The sequence below is a fragment of the Vulpes lagopus genome, chromosome 18 (genome assembly GCF_018345385.1).
Source record: "Vulpes lagopus strain Blue_001 chromosome 18, ASM1834538v1, whole genome shotgun sequence".
NCBI classification, from domain to species: Eukaryota; Metazoa; Chordata; class Mammalia; order Carnivora; family Canidae; genus Vulpes; species Vulpes lagopus.
The window spans coordinates 9,963,095-9,979,830 of NC_054841.1; the positions used below are offsets into that span (position 1 = coordinate 9,963,095).

The 16,736-nt window shown below is 51.7% G+C and overlaps 1 protein-coding gene across 7 annotated transcripts in view; it reads left to right on the forward strand.

The window, feature by feature from the left end:
• The window catches only part of NFATC2 (nuclear factor of activated T cells 2), a 161,552-nt gene that overhangs the window by 21,348 nt on the left and 123,468 nt on the right, over positions 1–16,736 (forward strand). For 5 of the 7 annotated variants that reach the window (XM_041733059.1, XM_041733056.1, XM_041733057.1 and 2 more), the window contains exon 2: positions 13,784–14,795. In XM_041733059.1, the coding sequence (XP_041588993.1) occupies positions 13,784–14,795 (1,012 nt within the window). The remainder of the gene's footprint in view (positions 1–13,783; positions 14,796–16,736) is intronic. The other 2 variants (XM_041733060.1, XM_041733061.1) reach the window with 1 other exon arrangement.

The window sequence follows — 16,736 nt, forward strand, 5'->3', positions numbered from 1 at the left end:
TAGAGTCAATCTTGGTAAGCCATATCTTTCTAAGAAATCATCTTTTTTATTTACCTTGGTTTTCAAATTTATTTGCTTAGAGGCATGCAAAGTAGACTCTTACTATACTTAGCTGTCTCCCTCAGTTGAAAAAAAGTGACAGAAAGAACGGGGACAACGGGGACAGAGCTGGAAGTCCTGACCAGTGCTACTGCTCATCGTGGAGAGGAGAGAGGTGTGTTGGTTGTCAGTGGACAAGTTAGAACTTTAATTCCTTTGTGGGTGCTTGTGAATTCAATGAAATGAATTATTACTCCTCCCAATGTATAAAACACTGGGTGAGATGGATGGATACTGGGAATTCTGGCCACCTCCAGAAGTGCCACATCTCCTCTGGACTGTCAGGACTGACCCATTGGGAGTGATCATTTCTGGTAGGCCTCAATGGGTCTGGTGTATCCCTCCCTTCAGTTCCTGGTAAGCTAATGCAAATGGCACCAGCATTGACCTTTCAGACTCCTGGTCATTTGCTTGTAGAGTCAATTCTGGTGGTCCTTAAGCTGTTGGGGTCACAGCCACTGAAAGCCACAGACCCCATATGCACACACAGCATAGGAGCATGTGTGCACTGCACATGTGCATAACTCCCGCACGCCCCATCTCCCCAACACATCCCCTTCTGCCCTCTGTGTGCCTTTTATACCATTTTCAGGTAGAGTCACAGACCCTGCTGGAGCCCATCCCCTCTTGTCACCTGCACTTCCACTTAGGAACACCTGCTCTCAACCCATTCACGGGGGACAATTAAAACCTCATTCTTTCAGCAAACACACACCAAATGCTGGTTTTGTGCCAGGCCCTGTGGGGGTGTAGAGACAATTAGATGTGGTCCTACCCTTGCCTGGCCCCCGGGCCACTGTGGGACACAGCCTGGTAAACAAAGAGGGACAAGCGAAGTGCTGGGATATGGTATCATGGGGTTTTTTTTTTTGGTGCTTGCTAAAAATAGAGTTCTACCCTAAGCAAGCAGGTTCACTAAACACATGTGACATTCAGAGACGTTGCCGTCTGTGTCGAGTTAAGGACAGGCCTTATTAAGCCTGGTTTGTACAAATAGCGTCTCCAGGTGCAGCCGGAAAGGTGAAATTAGGGCTAGGGTTGAGCGGTGGCCTTGTCAGGGAGGCGAAGGAAATGGGGAGAAAGTTGCCCTAATCATTCTTTACTACTGAACAGATGTCATCCACGCTTCCAGATTAAAGGCCCTCTGTTCTGGAGGTGATTGGAAGCGAGGTTCTTAAAACCTTAGGGCAGTGTTATTTGGGTTGGTTCCAGAGGTGTCCTAATCCTGTAAGGTTGGTGGGGGGCCGGGGGGGGGGTAGCTGAATATATATGAAAAATGCAGTATTGTGGCCAGCGGTCCTCAGTCCTGGCTGCACATTAGAATCTTTTGGCTGCACTTGGGCCAAGTGAAGTCAGACTCTTTGGGGGTCCATTACCTTCGCTGAGTCGTGCAGCGGCAAATGGCAGGGCAGGCCTTGAGCCCAGGTTGTTGGGGTTCTGAGTCCCTGCTGTCAGCACTGCAACTCAGCCAGAGTGTCACAAACTCCAGCTTTGAGGGGTCCCATGTCCTGGAGCCTGGGCTGTGTTCACCTCTCATATTTGATATTTCTAGAATCATCAACTTTATGTTTTCTGCTGTCCTAAGGGGGTTATGCTCCTATAGCAAAAATAAAAATGATAAAGGACAGGAAATCAGTGGGACTTGAGCTGTTTTTCTATTTCTTTCTGCATCCCAGTGGATGGTTGTACATTCCTCTGGGCGCACATGATCCCCCAGCTCCAGAGGCCTCAGCGGGTCAGAGCACGAGGTCTGAAATCAGAAAACCCTGGCTTGAAATTCTGGTTTAGATGCCTCCTACCTGCTTGACCTTGGCCAAGCAAAAGTCCCCAGCATTAGCAAGCACACAATAAGTAAATGAATGGATGAAAAGTTGCATAATAATTCCTTATTAGCCGTATGCCTAAGGGCACATGATTTTGCTTCTTTGGGCTTGTGTTTTCTCACCTGTGCAGCAGGGTTGCGCTCACCTGCTGGAGTGGAGGTGAGGTTACCAGGAGGCAGTGTGCTCGAAGCCGGGTGTGGTAGGCCTGTGCAGAGATTGGGTGGCTGTGGCAGTGGTGATGGGCTCCAGGATAGCCTCCAGCTCTCCTGACTTCCTGAGAACATTGGCTCCTTGGAAGAGTGAGAGCCTTTACCTTGGATGAATTCTGAGCTTTAAAAGAAGACAGGCCAGAAATAAAGCAGATTCTGGTTCTTAGAGAGGAGCCCCTGGCTCCCTGGCTTGAGTGGGTGCGGTCTACCTTAATGCACTTACTGTGTAGACCCCGAAACCTCATCTGGCTCCTTGAACAGGCTCCAGAACAGGGTCCAGAACAGGGCTGGCTGCAAAAACTTTCTCCAATGTCCAGACTCTGGGGCTTGGAGGTTCCCCTGTGGCTGCCTCTCCTGGGGAGGCAGGGCTTCCCCAGGTATCCTGCTCTGGCCCCATGGGACCTTTGAGCCAGGGCCAGGAAGGAGCAGCCCTGGAAAGTGCAGTGTGATGGATGCCTTGTGGCTTCCCCCCACGAAGGGACTTCCTCCTTCTTTCCTCCCCAGCACAGGAAGTAGCCACACGCTCCGCAGAGCTCCAGCCAAACTTGGCTTCCCTCGGCTGGTGTGAGGTTTGTTTTTTTCTGCTGATTGTTCAAACTGAGCTCAGGGAAGAAGGCAACGCTCTACCCTGGGGCTCTTCCTGGGATGGGTCAGGGGCTGTCTGCTTCCTTGCCTGGAGCAACGCCCGATATGGGCTTCCCCAAAGCAAGAACAACTGCCTTTCACTTTTTCCTGAATTTTTATTATGAACTTTTCCCAAAAAATGTAAACATAGAGAAATGATATAATTAACATTCACGTTCCCATCACCCAGCTTCAGTTACCAGCATGAGGCCAATCTTTCATCCCTCCCCCCACTTGTTCTCTAACATTCCCAGGCACAGTCACTTTGAGTCAAATTCCGGATGACCTACTATTTTGTTAATAAACTAGAGTAGCCCGGAGCTCTCAAAGATAAGGACTGGAGAAAAATCAAATGCTTATTATCAAACCTAAAACAGAACAATAATTACTTGATTTCACATGTCTAGTTGCCAGTTTCCTGTTTGTCGCACAGGTATCTTTTTACAGTTAATTTGTTGGACTCAAGATCCAGAGAAGATCTTCACATTGTATTTGGTTGATGGGACCACTGTGTCTCTTTGATTCTGCAGAAGTCCCCATCCATCTGTTTTCTTGCTACCTCTTTGCCGAAGACACAAGGCCACTTTTCCGGCTCCATTCTCCGCGTACTGGATTTGGCCAGGGGCGTTCCTGGGGTGTCTTCGAACATGTTCCTCTGTCCTTTGCATTTCTTATAAACTAGCATTTAGATGGAAAGCCCCTGCCTTGGATTTTTAATGCCTCCCCCTCCCCCTCTTGGTGTGGGGGAGGGGATATATAGCCAAAGGCCCACTAAGGTACAAGCAGAGCCAGAAGATGGCTTTTCCTGAGTTGGCATCTGGGACCCTCCCCACCTCCTCATCTGAGTTTCGGGCAAAGCACATTTTCTCCACGGGGCCTGTTTGAGTTAAGATGCATTTCTAAAAGCCAGGCCTTCCCCTGTGAATTTTAATTGAGCCATGCCTGGGTGAGCTTTGTGAAGGGAAAAAAGTCGCCTGCAAAGCTCAGGATTTATAAAGGCCCTTATCAAAACAAACCTGCTTGGGCACGCCTGCACTGGGGGGGAGACGTTAAATGAGGAGGGGAAGACCTTGGTCTGCTGTGCCTGTAACAGTGACTCCGCAGACTACATACAGAAAGGGGCTGTTTACCTGTGTGACCCTCAGAAGCTGGGCTGCCGGTCTGAGATCCGCTGTGGGTGACATCACCTCTGAAAGGAGGAATGCCATGAACGGCTGGGGCTGGCAGGGCCAGTGATGAGGTGTGCCCGCCCCTGGGAGCGTGGCACCGAAAAGAAAACTGCTGGGGGAAAGTGTAAATAAAGAACCTGTCACTCAATCAGGGTATTAATTTTAAATCTCTGTCCCTAGCCAAGAGTCCAGGGGCCCCACTGTTTTCAAGGCATAAGTTTCCACTTGGATTTCAGGTTGGCTACGAGAAAGGTGGCCATCAGCGTGTCGGCAGTGCCAGGGGTTGTGAGACCCCAGGGGTGCAGCCCCGAGGTGCCGGCGGGAAGGTGAGGGGTCTCTGCTGAGCTGGGGGGAAAGTGCGCGTCCACCCGTGGCCCCTCATGCAGGCCTTCGGCGGAGAGGTGGGTGAGCCCGCGGTGTCTGAGGGAGGGTTATCTGAAGTCTATTTCTGGTTAGTTCTGACCAGATCTTTCCTTCTCCTTTCGGTGAGGAAGCTGTCTGAACTATGCTCTTTGTCACGCACCCCTTGACGAGCGTGGAGGGACGGTCACTACGTCCAGTTCCATCTCAAATGGCTGTCTTTGAAGAGAGAGGTCGTACAGCCTGGTGACCTTGGATACATAAATTATGGTGTCATCATATGGCGGGGGATGCTACGTGGTGATAAGAAATTGTGGCTGCACACAACGTGGGTGAATCTCAGAACATTGAGTGAAAGACGAATCCTGTCCACCCCATAGGATTTTATTTATGTGACGTTCAAGGGCAGGCAAACCGAGTCTCTGGTGGGAGAAGTCAGGCCTGGTGAGGGTTACTGGCTGGGGGGCCTCCCCCAGGGAAGCCTGGGGCAGAAGGGAAATGTTCTGTATCTTGGACGGTGGGTAACCAGATACGTACAGGTGTAAAAGGCACGAGAGACGTACGTTTCACATTTGTGCGTTTTATGGCACTTAAATGATGAGGTCTCAGTTCGAACCCCAGCTCTGCCCCTCATCGTTTTGTGACTTTGGGAGAATCTCTGCACCTTTATGCCTCAGTTTCTCTATGTGTAACACAAGGGACTTGAGAGCACCTGCCTCCCGGGGGGTTGTGAGCTGCAGGGAGAGAGGTAGCACGCGTGAAAGCTTGGGACACGGTGGCTATGAAAGCAGGCCGGGGCCCTTGGGACGCCTAAACCAGCAAGAGGTGGCTCTTTTCACCCCGATTTGAGGATGGAGATGAGGCCTCCAGTCTGCCGGATGCCTGGGCCGTCCTGCCTCCATCCAAAAGCTGACCTTGAGGCCTGCGGGTCGCCGATTCCATGCGCTGCTCTGCGGCTCTCCGAAAGGAGGACGTGTCCACCTCTGGGCGCGTGTGGGTTTGCACACAGACATGCCAGCAGCCGGTCTGTGAGGCTGATTGTTTGCAAATCATCCTGGGTCTTGTGTCCCGGGCTCCTGGCCTCGTGGCAGGCCGCCTGGGGAGCGGGACCGAGCCTTCCTTTCTGTCCCGTCTGGCGAAGGCAGACAGCTGTCTTCGCTGGGACAAGGTCAGCAAAGAGCACGGCGTTCAAGGTGGCTTTTTCCAGTGGTTCCACATGGACGAGACGGGACGGTAAACTGCTTTTCTTCCCTTTCTGGCACTTCTGGACCTGAGTTATCTGGATGGAATTTCTCACCTTTCGTGCCCTGCGTCTGTCTATGTCATCTCCTTGGGACGAGTGTGACGACCTGATTCTCCGTCATGATTCACACACATGGGTCATGGATGAGGAATCCAGCTGCTGTTCTGCGTGTGCGCGGCGGGGCCCTGGGGGGGCCTCCGGGGGGGGGTCCCGGGGCGGCCTTGGGGAAGGTTTGCCGAGCACTGGACTTACTACCCCAGGGCCACGTGTCGCTTTTCAGAGACGGGCTTGGCTGGAGGTGGTGCCGGCCACCGGCCACAATGCCTCCGCCTTCCTGCTCCGTGGGTGACTCCTCGCAGCCCCCCCACACACGGGAGGTTAGGGGAGTAGCCGGGTGGTGGGAGGCAGGGCTCGTTACCTCCCCCTTCTCTCCCTTCTCTCCCTTCTCCCCTTCCTCCCCTTCCCTCCGGCTCCGCTCCCTGGTGCCAGGTTGTGGCATCCCGAGCGCTGCCCCGGCAACAGACTGTGATGACTCAAGCCCAGGGCCTGTGACTCGCACCACCTTGGGGCGTGGGCTCATCACACGGTGGGTCCCTCCGGCAGACAGGGACGGCGGCCCGCAGCCCCCTGGCCGTGACCTGGCTCCCTTCCTCCGAGCCATCCAGGCCTGAAGGCCCCTCTTCTTCCTGTGTCCGCCCCGCCCCCGGACGGCAGACCCCGTGGTGGTTCCCTCGCTGGGTTTCTATTTGGGTCATTCTTTTCTGCTTCCTGAAAGTTCCACCCGCCCGGAGTTCTAGGCGGAGATGTCCTCTTGCTGTTCCTTTTTTTCTTTTTTTTTTTCTTTTTTCAAAAGCGATCTGTTGGCTGGCGGGTTGGCACTGCACGCCCGCCTCGGGCTTGGCCGTGTGTCCCCGAGGGTGAGCAACAGGCCCGCCAGAGGCTCCAGGAGGAGAGGCGCTGGCAGGGACCTCCGTGTGGCCTGAGTGTGATGTTAAAATAAATCGTTGACTCAATCCTGGGGCAAATGTGAATATTTCAGAAGAAAGGAATCCGTGTCGTTGGTTGTCAGTTGCCTCCTGAAGGAACCCCCAGAGCAGCTCCAATTCTTGGGGTACCTCCTGGTCCCAGTGTCGGGGTTAAGGTGTTGCCAGCCCAAATGTAGCCCCTTTCATGAACAGCAGGCTAGAGTAATGGATAGGAGGCGGGGGAGCCAGACTGCCACTTAGAAGCAGTGTGACCTTGGGAAAATTCGTCACCCTCTCTGAGCCATATTTTCCCCATTAGTAAAATGAGGAAACCGTATCACCAGCCTCATAGGGTTCTTGTGGGACAAACATTAAATGTGTACCCAGGGGTTCTTGGTCTACAGTGGTACAGACATGTTAGCTGTCATCATTTTTGTTACGGCGAGTAGCTTACTGAGTCACTAACACCTTAGTAAGATTTAGTTGATCAGCTCCCAGATGGCCCAGGGGAAAGAGTAAAAGCATAAAATGGATGGGTATTGGAAGCCTTCTTTGCCTATTCCACATATTTTTTGAAGGCTAGCAGAAAAAGATTTCTCAAAGTGCTGACGAATCCATCTTATTTTTATAAAACACTCTTCCCTTTTTCTTTTAAGTAGATGCTATGCTGAATATGGGGCTTGAACTCAGGACCCCGGGATCAGGAGTCACATGCTCCCCTGATGGAGCCAGCCAGGCCTCTTGCCCTTTCTTCTTTCTTTTAATGCTTTTGGAGGCATTAGGGGCCAGTGTGTGTCCTGCTGGCAAGTTGTTATAAAATATAGCAGTGTGAGCTGAGAAAGGGGAGAATTTTCATTTCAAAAGTCACTTTCCATAATAATACCATCACACCAAGAGATCCCATTTATTGGGTGCTCAGTCCGTGTGTTTCAGGCTTCATGTGGGTTAGGTGAACTCTCAGGTTGGTACCGCATTGACCTCATCACCGTGAGGACTTGAGGGGTGCCCCGGTCACACGGGCGAGGGGCGAGGTGGTGCAGCTGGTGTCCCCTCACTCTGTGCTAGGTGAAACCCGGATCTCTGTGCAGGCACCCTGCTGATGTGGGGCCAGAGCGGTTCCCCCAGAAATCTTGTCCCACAGTCCCCGACAGTGGCCTGAGACACCCGCACCCCCCACGCACGGCCCCGGATGCTGGGGTGAGCCTCTGGGAAGCTGAGGAAGGGGAGAGTGCTGGGAATCAGGCCTTCCAGTGTCTGCTCCAGACATTGCTCCATGCTTCACCTGCTGGGGCCAACAGGGAGCAGATGTCTCCTCTCTGAAGCTTTTTGGGTTCAGGGCCTGACTTGAGTGAATGCTTCCAGCAGCCTTTTGGGCCTCTCGGTATGTGGCAGGCCACGCACACCAGGGTTATACAGCACAGAGCAGGGATTCTCGCCTGGGCTGGGGGGTGGGCTCTTCTGCTTGGCAGGAGAAATTCGGCAATACTTGGAGACAGTTTGGGTTGTTACAACTGGGAGAAGGGTGGGGGTTTTACTGGCATCTAGTAGGTAGAGGCCAGGGGTGATACTCAACACCCTTCTCCCCCTGCCCCCCCCCCCCCCGCCCCGCCCGCACAAAAGAATTAGCCTAGGCCTGAATTGCTGCTGGTTCTGAGGTTGAAAATCCCCGGCCTGGTGCTTGATGGTGCTCTCGGGTCTGTCTGGGTTCGGGCGGTGGGACCTTGGGAAGGTTAATTCACCTCCTTGTGTCTCAGTTTCCTTATCTGTGACAGGGGGATGCACAGGGCTTACCTCATAGGTGGTTATGGGGATAGAATAGTTCACACATAACGTGCTTCCCACAGTGCCTGGCATGTAAGTTCTCAATAAATATTAGCTGCTTTCATGGTTTATTATTACTATTGACTTATGATCCCTGTCTGCCTCTAAGACCTTAATTGATAGACTTATTACATGATTCTGTAGGTTCTGGGAACACAAAAGAAGAGCTTCCTTTTTTTTTTTTTTAAAGATTTTATTTATTTATTCAAGAGAGACACACAGAGAGAGGCAGAGACACAGGCAGAGGGAGAAGCAGGCTCCATGTAGGGAGCCCGATGTGGGACTCAATCCCTGGTCTCCAGGATCATGACCTGAGCTGGAGGCAGATGCTCAATTGATGAGCCTCCTAGGTGTCCCAGAAGAAGAGCTTCCTGATCCAGACTAGGGAATCTAGGAGGGCCTTCAGGAGGTGGCCCAAGTGTAATCTTGATGGATGAATAATGGCTGGCTAGGAGGAGTGAGGCTAGGAGATTTGGAAGGGAGTTCTAGGTAAGGGGAACAGCATATGCAAAGACATGGAGGCATAGAGGACTTAGAACAGCAACCTCTGAATCTGCCGTCGTGGCTTTTACCTTCTTCTTCTGAGTATGGATGCATTGAGGGTGGGCTAGGTATCTCTCACAGCACATCTCATCACAGATGAGATGATTTTATGTAGGTCCACTGATGAGTACGTTGCGTGTAATGAGTGCCATTTTTCTGCAGCGCTACTTTGCTTGGAACGAGCCCAAGGTTGAGTCTCTGTTAGGTGCTACTGTGTCTTTAACACCTTCCTTTCTAGCACTTGCCATTCCCTATCCCCACCTCCAGCCTTAAAAAAGGTAGGCTTACTGGGGTTGTGGAAATGTTCTACATCTTTATTGTGGTTGTGGTTACAAGGGTGTATAACATTTGGCAAAACTCATCAAACTCTACATAGTCAAAATTGGTATATATAAGTTCTACTTCAATAAAAAGAGAGCATTCAGGGCAGAAAAAGGGTGGACCTCAGACTAGAGCCTTTGGAAGGCGACAGTGTCTTGAATCTCGAATTTAGTGACTTTTATTTTTATTGTGTTTTTTACCCTACCTTCTATTTACGGAGGTGACACAGATTTTCCATTAGCGGCAGTGGTATAAAGTTTCCTTTTAAAATAAAAAAAAAAAATTAAAGTACTAGGTCAGTGAATTTAAATAGAAATATTAAGTAAGTAAATAATATTTACTGGTGATACACAGATATTGCAAAGATCGCGCAAGTTGTAAAAGGAGCGAGATTTTGGAAAAAATTTGGAAACCCTTCTGAAAATCTGGGGGTTCTGAGATGAAACTCACTTGGCCCAGTTGCCTTCTGGGCATGGCCGTGGCCCCCAGGGGCTGGCTGCGAGGGGGGCAGTTGTATAAGGGGAGAGAGAGAGAGAAAGCAAGCGAGCGAGCAGAGAATCCTAGTTGCTTAAAGAAATGTGTTCACGATGAGCTGTGCGTCTGGGATATTTACTGTCAAACACCCAGAGGGCCGAGAATGGAATGATGATGAATTACCGTCACATTCCCTGCTTGCTGTGCAACTTTCAGAATCTTGAGAGGAAAAAGAAAACGGAAAAACTCTGCTGCTTGGATTAATTAAAACCAGTGTAAATGCTTCGGATGCTTTTGCTCAGCAAAACCGGCCTTTCTGTTTTGCACTGCTTGCCAGCGAGTGCGAGTGATGTGTGTTTTCGTGGCCGGGTTTCTGTGCCGGTTCCCATCAGGCCCGAGGGGGTGTGTCTGATGAGATGTGATGCCGTTCATCTGATAAAGGCCGGAATTTTTGCTAAGAGACTTTTTGTGGTCAGTTGTGCTGGTTCACGGGGCAATGGATGATCAGAACATTGTTGGACATGGATTTGATGTTGATCTCTTGCTAGATTAAAAATGTGCCCTCTGTTACCTGCCGGGAAGGCGTGTGTGTGCGTGCATGTGTGTGTGTGCGTGCACGTGTGTGTGTGTGTTTGCACACAGATACGAGTTGTTAGGGATTGACTCTTCCTAAGAACGCGAGACCTGATAGACCCCAGCTAGAAAAAATCAAAGGATTTTACAGCCAGAAGTGACCGAAGAGACCGATCTGGTTTAGTGCCGTCCTGTTATAAATGGGAAGGTGAGACATAGAGCCAGTGGAGGACTTTCTCAAGGTCACACCGCTCGTTAGTGGCAGAGTAGGACCAGGTCTCAATTTCCTGCTTCTTAAACCAGGGTGTCATTACTGTATATCCTGTTATGTCACCTGCACGCCCCATCACCTTTAAAATAAAAACATGTTTCTTTTGGGAATTGTATTTCTTTTCTCAAGGTCATACAGGAATCAATCTCCTTTCTGCCATGCTTGATTACTTAGTTTCCCAGCAGCTGTGTGTGTACCTGTGTACACATTGTTTTATCCTCTGCTTTTATACTGTGCATGCTTTTCTCCTCTGACACTGTATCTTGTGGTCATTCCGTTTTAATGCAGAAAGAATTTCTCTAACCCTTTATCTAGTCGTGTTGTATCCCATTATATGAACAAACCAGAATTCAACCCATCCCCAGTTGATGGACATTAGGTTGCTTCCAGTCTTTTGAGGTTACAAACAGGACAGCATTAACTAATCTTATGCACACTTCACTTTGCATATATGAGGGTTTGTCTGCAGGATAAATTTCTAAGGCAATACTGTTTGGTTGGAATTTTGGTAGATATTACCAAATTACCCTCTCGAGGTTGTATCTTTCTACTTTTTGGTTTGGATGTTAGCATCTTTGAGTAGCAGTTTAAATGTTTCACATAGACTTTTGTGAACTCACTTTTAAAAAATTCATTCACCCAACTAGCACATATTTTTTGAGCCAGGAGCGGGGGTATGGAGCAGAACGGAGAAGCATGAGTGGGCTCTGATCTTGCCAAGGAGACCAGAACGCCTTCCCCAGCACATGTCACTTGAGCTGGAAGGAATGAGTGGCTTTAGTAATGTAGAGAAGAAGAGGCCTGGGTGGGAGAGGAGCCGTTGTGGCAGAGGGAACAGCAAGTGCTTAGGTCCTGAGGCAGAAAGGAGGTAGATGCTTTCTAAGAACAGAAATAGTTTGGTTGGAGTCCAGGGAGAGATGTAGAAGAATAGAGAGAGGTGAGGCTGGAGGTGGCAGGCCGGGTTTGGTCAGGTTGGCCTAGATGAGGTTGGTTATCTTTACCCTAAGAGCTGTGGGAAGCCATTTCTGGGCCCTCTCCTAGGTAGAAGCACCATCTGGATCCCATGAAATCAGCTCAGCTAAACTAGGTAGCATGTACTCCAGGATGTTCCAGAAAGGGCCCCAGGAGGTTGAGGATCACCTATGTAGCCACCTTGGCTCCCCAAGGCAAGGGCCAGCCACACACCTCTAGGAAGAAGTCTCATTTCTGGCTGGATGGACCTTGGGCATGAGGTCCATCTATTGTTTGCTCAGCCACTCAGCAAATGTTTATGGACCGCCTGTGCTAGGTGCCTGGCAAACAATGCTGAACCTCAGTAGGTATAGTTCCAACACCCGCATAGCGTAGTCTGGTGCATGGGTTGCAAACTTCTAGAAAGGGCCAGATAATACATGTTTTGGGTTTTCTGGGCCACAGAGCATCTGTCGTAATTATCATCTCTGCTACTGTAGTGCAAAAACAAGCCATAGACCGTATGTAAACAAGCAGGTGCACGGGTGCATTCCAATAAAACTTTATTTACAAACACAGTCCATGGGCCGGATTTGGCATAGGAGCTGCAGTTTGCCTGCCCCTGATCCATCAGGATGAGAGTCCCTAAACAGATAATACCAGATGTGGTGTGAACTGGTAGCAGGTGTTAACAGGGAAACAATGGCAGGAGAAAAGGGCGGAGAGTGACACGGGTGGGGATAGAGCTGATCTTTCTGATGGGCCAATCTAAGGAGGTGTTGACTGAGCAGACACATGAAGAAATTAAGGGAAATGGCCACGCGAAGATCTGAGGGGGTAGAGTTTCCAGAGGAATGATAGCACTCGAGAACTTCAAGGCGGGAGCTACTTGAACATAATAAAGGGGTTAGCGCAGCTGTTGCTGAAATCAGGTGGGGAAAGAGTGAGGAGGTACGAGGGGCGAGATGGGCCAGGGCTCTATCACGGGTGTGAAGGACTTTAGAGCACATCTGGGGAAGCTTTTAAAGTTTTGCAGATGGGTGTTTCGAGAGGCTACTGCATGGCAAACAGACCAAAGGGGCGAGGGTAGAAGGGGGTAGCCCAGAGAGGAGGTGACTTTGGTCCAGGTGAGAGAGGTTGGTCACTGGCTTAGGGCAGGGTTTCGTGGTGGAGAGGGAGACTCGCATACCTGGGGCTTAGGTTTTGACAGTAGGGTGGTTAGGATTCGCTCTGGATTGGATGTAAGGTGGGGGAGAGAGAGGAGTCAGGCGGAGCCAAGCCCCGACAGGGAGAGTGGAGGCGCCTCTGCTGAGTGGGGGAGCTTGATGAGAGTCAGGGGGGCTGGGAAAGAACAGCTCTTTCCCTCACTAAATCCACTCTCCAGGTGGGTCCTTTCAAGGTGGCAGCAGAAGCTGGAGACGGAAGGCCGCTCCTAAAGAAAAATTAGGTCCTCTGGGTACCCACTGTTCTCAATAGTTCGGGAGACTATAGAGCCAGGGCTCTGCCTTTGGAGGGCCTGGGGGCTTGTCTGTGGGATTTCTCCAACTGTGAATTCTGTGTCTTTGGGTGAATCTCTTCCCCACCCCAAGCCCCAGCTTCCTCATCTGTAAAAGGGCACAAGATGAGACGGGACTCAGGAGTCCTCATTCTAAACTAAGCCGCTATTTACACTTGGGTGTGCAGGGCTCGGATTGGGACCCAGAGCTCTTTGGACTGCAGAGCTGGTGCAGTCTCCCTCTGCAGGATGATGAGATGAGCCTAGGTGGTGGTGGTGGTGGTGGTGGTGGTGGGGGTTTGTATTGTGGTCATGACCCACGGGGAGGGGGGTGGGTAGGAAATCTGTTGAATGAGTTATGACCAGCATTCAAACCAAATCACCCCAGACAAGAGGAAAGATAAGAGTGTATTGTATGTAGCAGGGTAAGTATTGTTTCGTGAAGCTTTTGTTTCAGTCTCCGGTAAATGGGGTGTGAACGGAGTTGTGAAAGAGAACGCATTTCTTCCGAGGGTTCCACCGAACCCAAAGTTTGGAAGCCACGGGCCCAGCGCGTCCTGCATGGCTTGGATGAGCTGTGCTCTGTGCATCTGCACTAAAGTCTTTCCGCTTTGGTCTCTGTCTTCAAGGAATCTGGGATGAAGTGGCCCACCCCCCACCCCGCCTTTCCTCTGGCGAGGGAAGGGGGCTCCAGCTTGGGGTTTGGCGTGGTGGGGATTATAAAAAAAAACAGAAACAAACAAGAAAAAAACAGGAGACAAAACCCAGCCTGTGATTGCTCTGCATGGGAGTTCTGTTTTAGAGGCTTAAAAAGACCCCTCCTTCCCCCCTTCTCTTTCCAGAAGAACCGAATGCACATAAGGTCGCCAGCCCACCCTCCGGACTCGCATACCCCGATGATGTCCTGGACTATGGCCTCAAGCCATACAGCCCCCTCCCCAGTCTCCCTGGCGAACCCCCCGGCCGATTCGGAGAGCCGGATAGGGTAGGGCCGCAGAACTTTCTGAGCGCGGCCAAGCCAGCGGGGCCCTCGGGCCTGAGCCCTCGGATCGAGATCACTCCATCTCACGAACTGATGCAGGCAGGGGGCCCCCTCCGCGGGAGAGACACTGGCCTGCTGGGGGAGCAGCCGGCCCTGGCCGGCGTGGCCGGCAGCCCGCGGTTCACCCTGCCCGTGCCCGGCTTCGAGGGCTACCGCGAGCCGCTTTGCTTGAGCCCCGCTAGCAGCGGCTCCTCTGCCAGCTTCATTTCCGACACCTTCTCCCCCTACACCTCGCCCTGCGTCTCGCCCAATAACGGCGGGCCCGACGACCTGTGTCCCCAGTTTCAAAACATCCCTGCTCATTATTCCCCCAGAACCTCGCCAATAATGTCACCTCGAACCAGCCTCGCTGAGGACAGCTGCCTGGGCCGCCACTCGCCCGTGCCCCGTCCGGCCTCCCGCTCCTCGTCGCCTGGTGCCAAGCGGAGGCACTCGTGTGCCGGGGCCTTGGCCGCCCCGCTGCCCGGAGCCTCGCCCCAGCGCTCCCGGAGCCCCTCGCCGCAGCCCCGGGACGACGGCGCCCCGGCCGGCTACCCCCCCGCGGCCGGCTCTGCCGTCCTCATGGACGCCCTGAACAGCCTCGCCGCCGACTCGCCCTGCGGCATCCCCCCCAAGATGTGGAAGACGAGCCCCGACCCGTCGCCCGTGTCTGCCGCCCCGCCCAAGGCCGGCCTGCCCCGCCACATCTACCCGGCCGTGGAGTTCCTGGGGCCCTGCGAGCAGGAGGAGGGCAGGAGCTCGGCCCCCGAGTCCATCCTGCTCGTGCCGCCCACCTGGCCCAAGCAGCTGGTGCCAGCTATCCCCATCTGCAGGTGAGCGCGCTCGGGACGCGGGATGGGCCTCGGTTTACCTTCAGGGCGCGTTTTCCGGGTGGGGGTCGGGTGGGGGGAGCATGGGGCGTAGAGTCCCCTGGACAGGATTTACACCCTGGCCCTCCGCTTACTGGCTGCGAGACCTTGGCGAGGAAGTTAGCTCCTCCGAGCTGTGGTTTCCCCGTCGGTACGAGGAGGTGCAAGTGGGCCGAACTCACCAGGTGGTGGTCGTGAGGATGCTCAGGGGCGCCCGGCCGAGTCATTCGTTCACGGGACAGGTGTTTATCAAACACCTCCCATGTGCCCGGCAGGCGCTGACTGATACAGGTGTTGGGGAGCCAGTGGTGAACAGAACGGGCACACCTGTCTGTCTGCGGGGAGCTGACATTCTGGGAAGCACAGAGCAAGCCTTCATGTGGGGAGTTTGCTGGGCCTCTTCTAAGAGGCCTTGATGTTGGTTGGTGTCTGCTGTGTGCCTCAGTACTGCTGTCAGTGCCCTGGAGGTCCTAAAAAAAAAAAAAAAAAGCAAGTGTGAACCGTAATCCTCAAGGAGCTTAAAATAGTGGTAAGCTGAAGAGATGCATATAGGTGGCAGCGTGTAGGCTTTGGGGTCTGTCGGGACTGGATTTGAGTCCTGGTTCTGTCCCTCACTGGCTTTGTGATCATGGGCATTTCTGGTGCTGTGCCCAGGGCAGGCATGGCTAATCAATCAGGACCCCCTTCCTCATTGAGCACCTTGGCTCATTACCTTGCGAGAGGAGAATGATAATAGTCCTCACCTCAGCATGGTGGTTTTTGTTTTGTTTTTGCAAGGATGAGGCAAGAGGATGGATATCAAATTCTTGGCATGCAGCCTGAGCAAAGTAAGAGTACAAAGGAGGGGCAGTCATTATAGAGGAATCCTCTTATTATGGGGGAAGCATTTAGGAGTTGCTTTCTCATCCATGAGCCTTATTCTAGGAGATTGAGCTCCCAATGGTTGTCAAAGGAACGACATGACAGTGATAGTCCCCAGTGCTAAGGATGCTTGCTGTGTGCCAGGCATGATTCTAAGTGTTCTGTATGTATTATTTCATTCTTTTTTTTTAAAAAAAGATTTTATTTACTTATTTATTAATGAGAGTCAGAGAGAGAGAGAGAGAGAGAGAGAGAGAATGAGAGGCGCAGAGACACAGGCAGAGGGAGTAGCAGGCTCCGTGCAGGGAGCCTGACATGGGACTCAATCCCGGGTCTCCAGGATTAGGCCCTGGGCTGAAGATGGCACTAAACCACCTAGCCACTCGGGCTGCCCTATTTCATTCTTATATAAACCTGGTTGGTACTCTTTTTTTCATTTTTTAGTTTTTAAAGAATTTATTTCAGAAAGAGAGAGAGAGCATGAGCTGGGGGGAAAGGCAGAGGAAGGAGGAGAAGCAGGGAGCCCAATGTGGGGCTCAGTCCCAGGACTCTGGGATCATGACCTGAGCCAAAGGCAGATGCTTAGCTCACGGAGCCACCCAGGTGCCCCTGGCTGGTATTATTTTTATCTTCATTTTGATGCTAAGAAAAATGAGGCTCACAGAGTTTGGAAGAAAATGATATTCCAACAAAATGAGGTAAAAATAATCCCAACACTTTGAAAACTCTGAGGTAACGATAATAGCATGAGGCCCTAGATTCTTTTTTTTATTTTTTTTAATTTTTTTTACAGATTTATTTATTTATTAGAGAGAGAGAGAGAGAGAGATAGAGACGGCAGAAAGAGAGAGACAGAGACAGAGAGGAGGGGCAGGAGGAGAGAATCTCTTCAAGCAGACTCCCTGCTGAGCATGGAGCCCCATGCTGGGCTCCATCCCATGACCCATGAGGTCATGACCTGAGCCGAAACCAAGAGTCCCATCCTCCACGAGGTGAACCACCCAGGCATCCAGAGAGCTGTTTTGATTGATGGGAGGAGAGTAG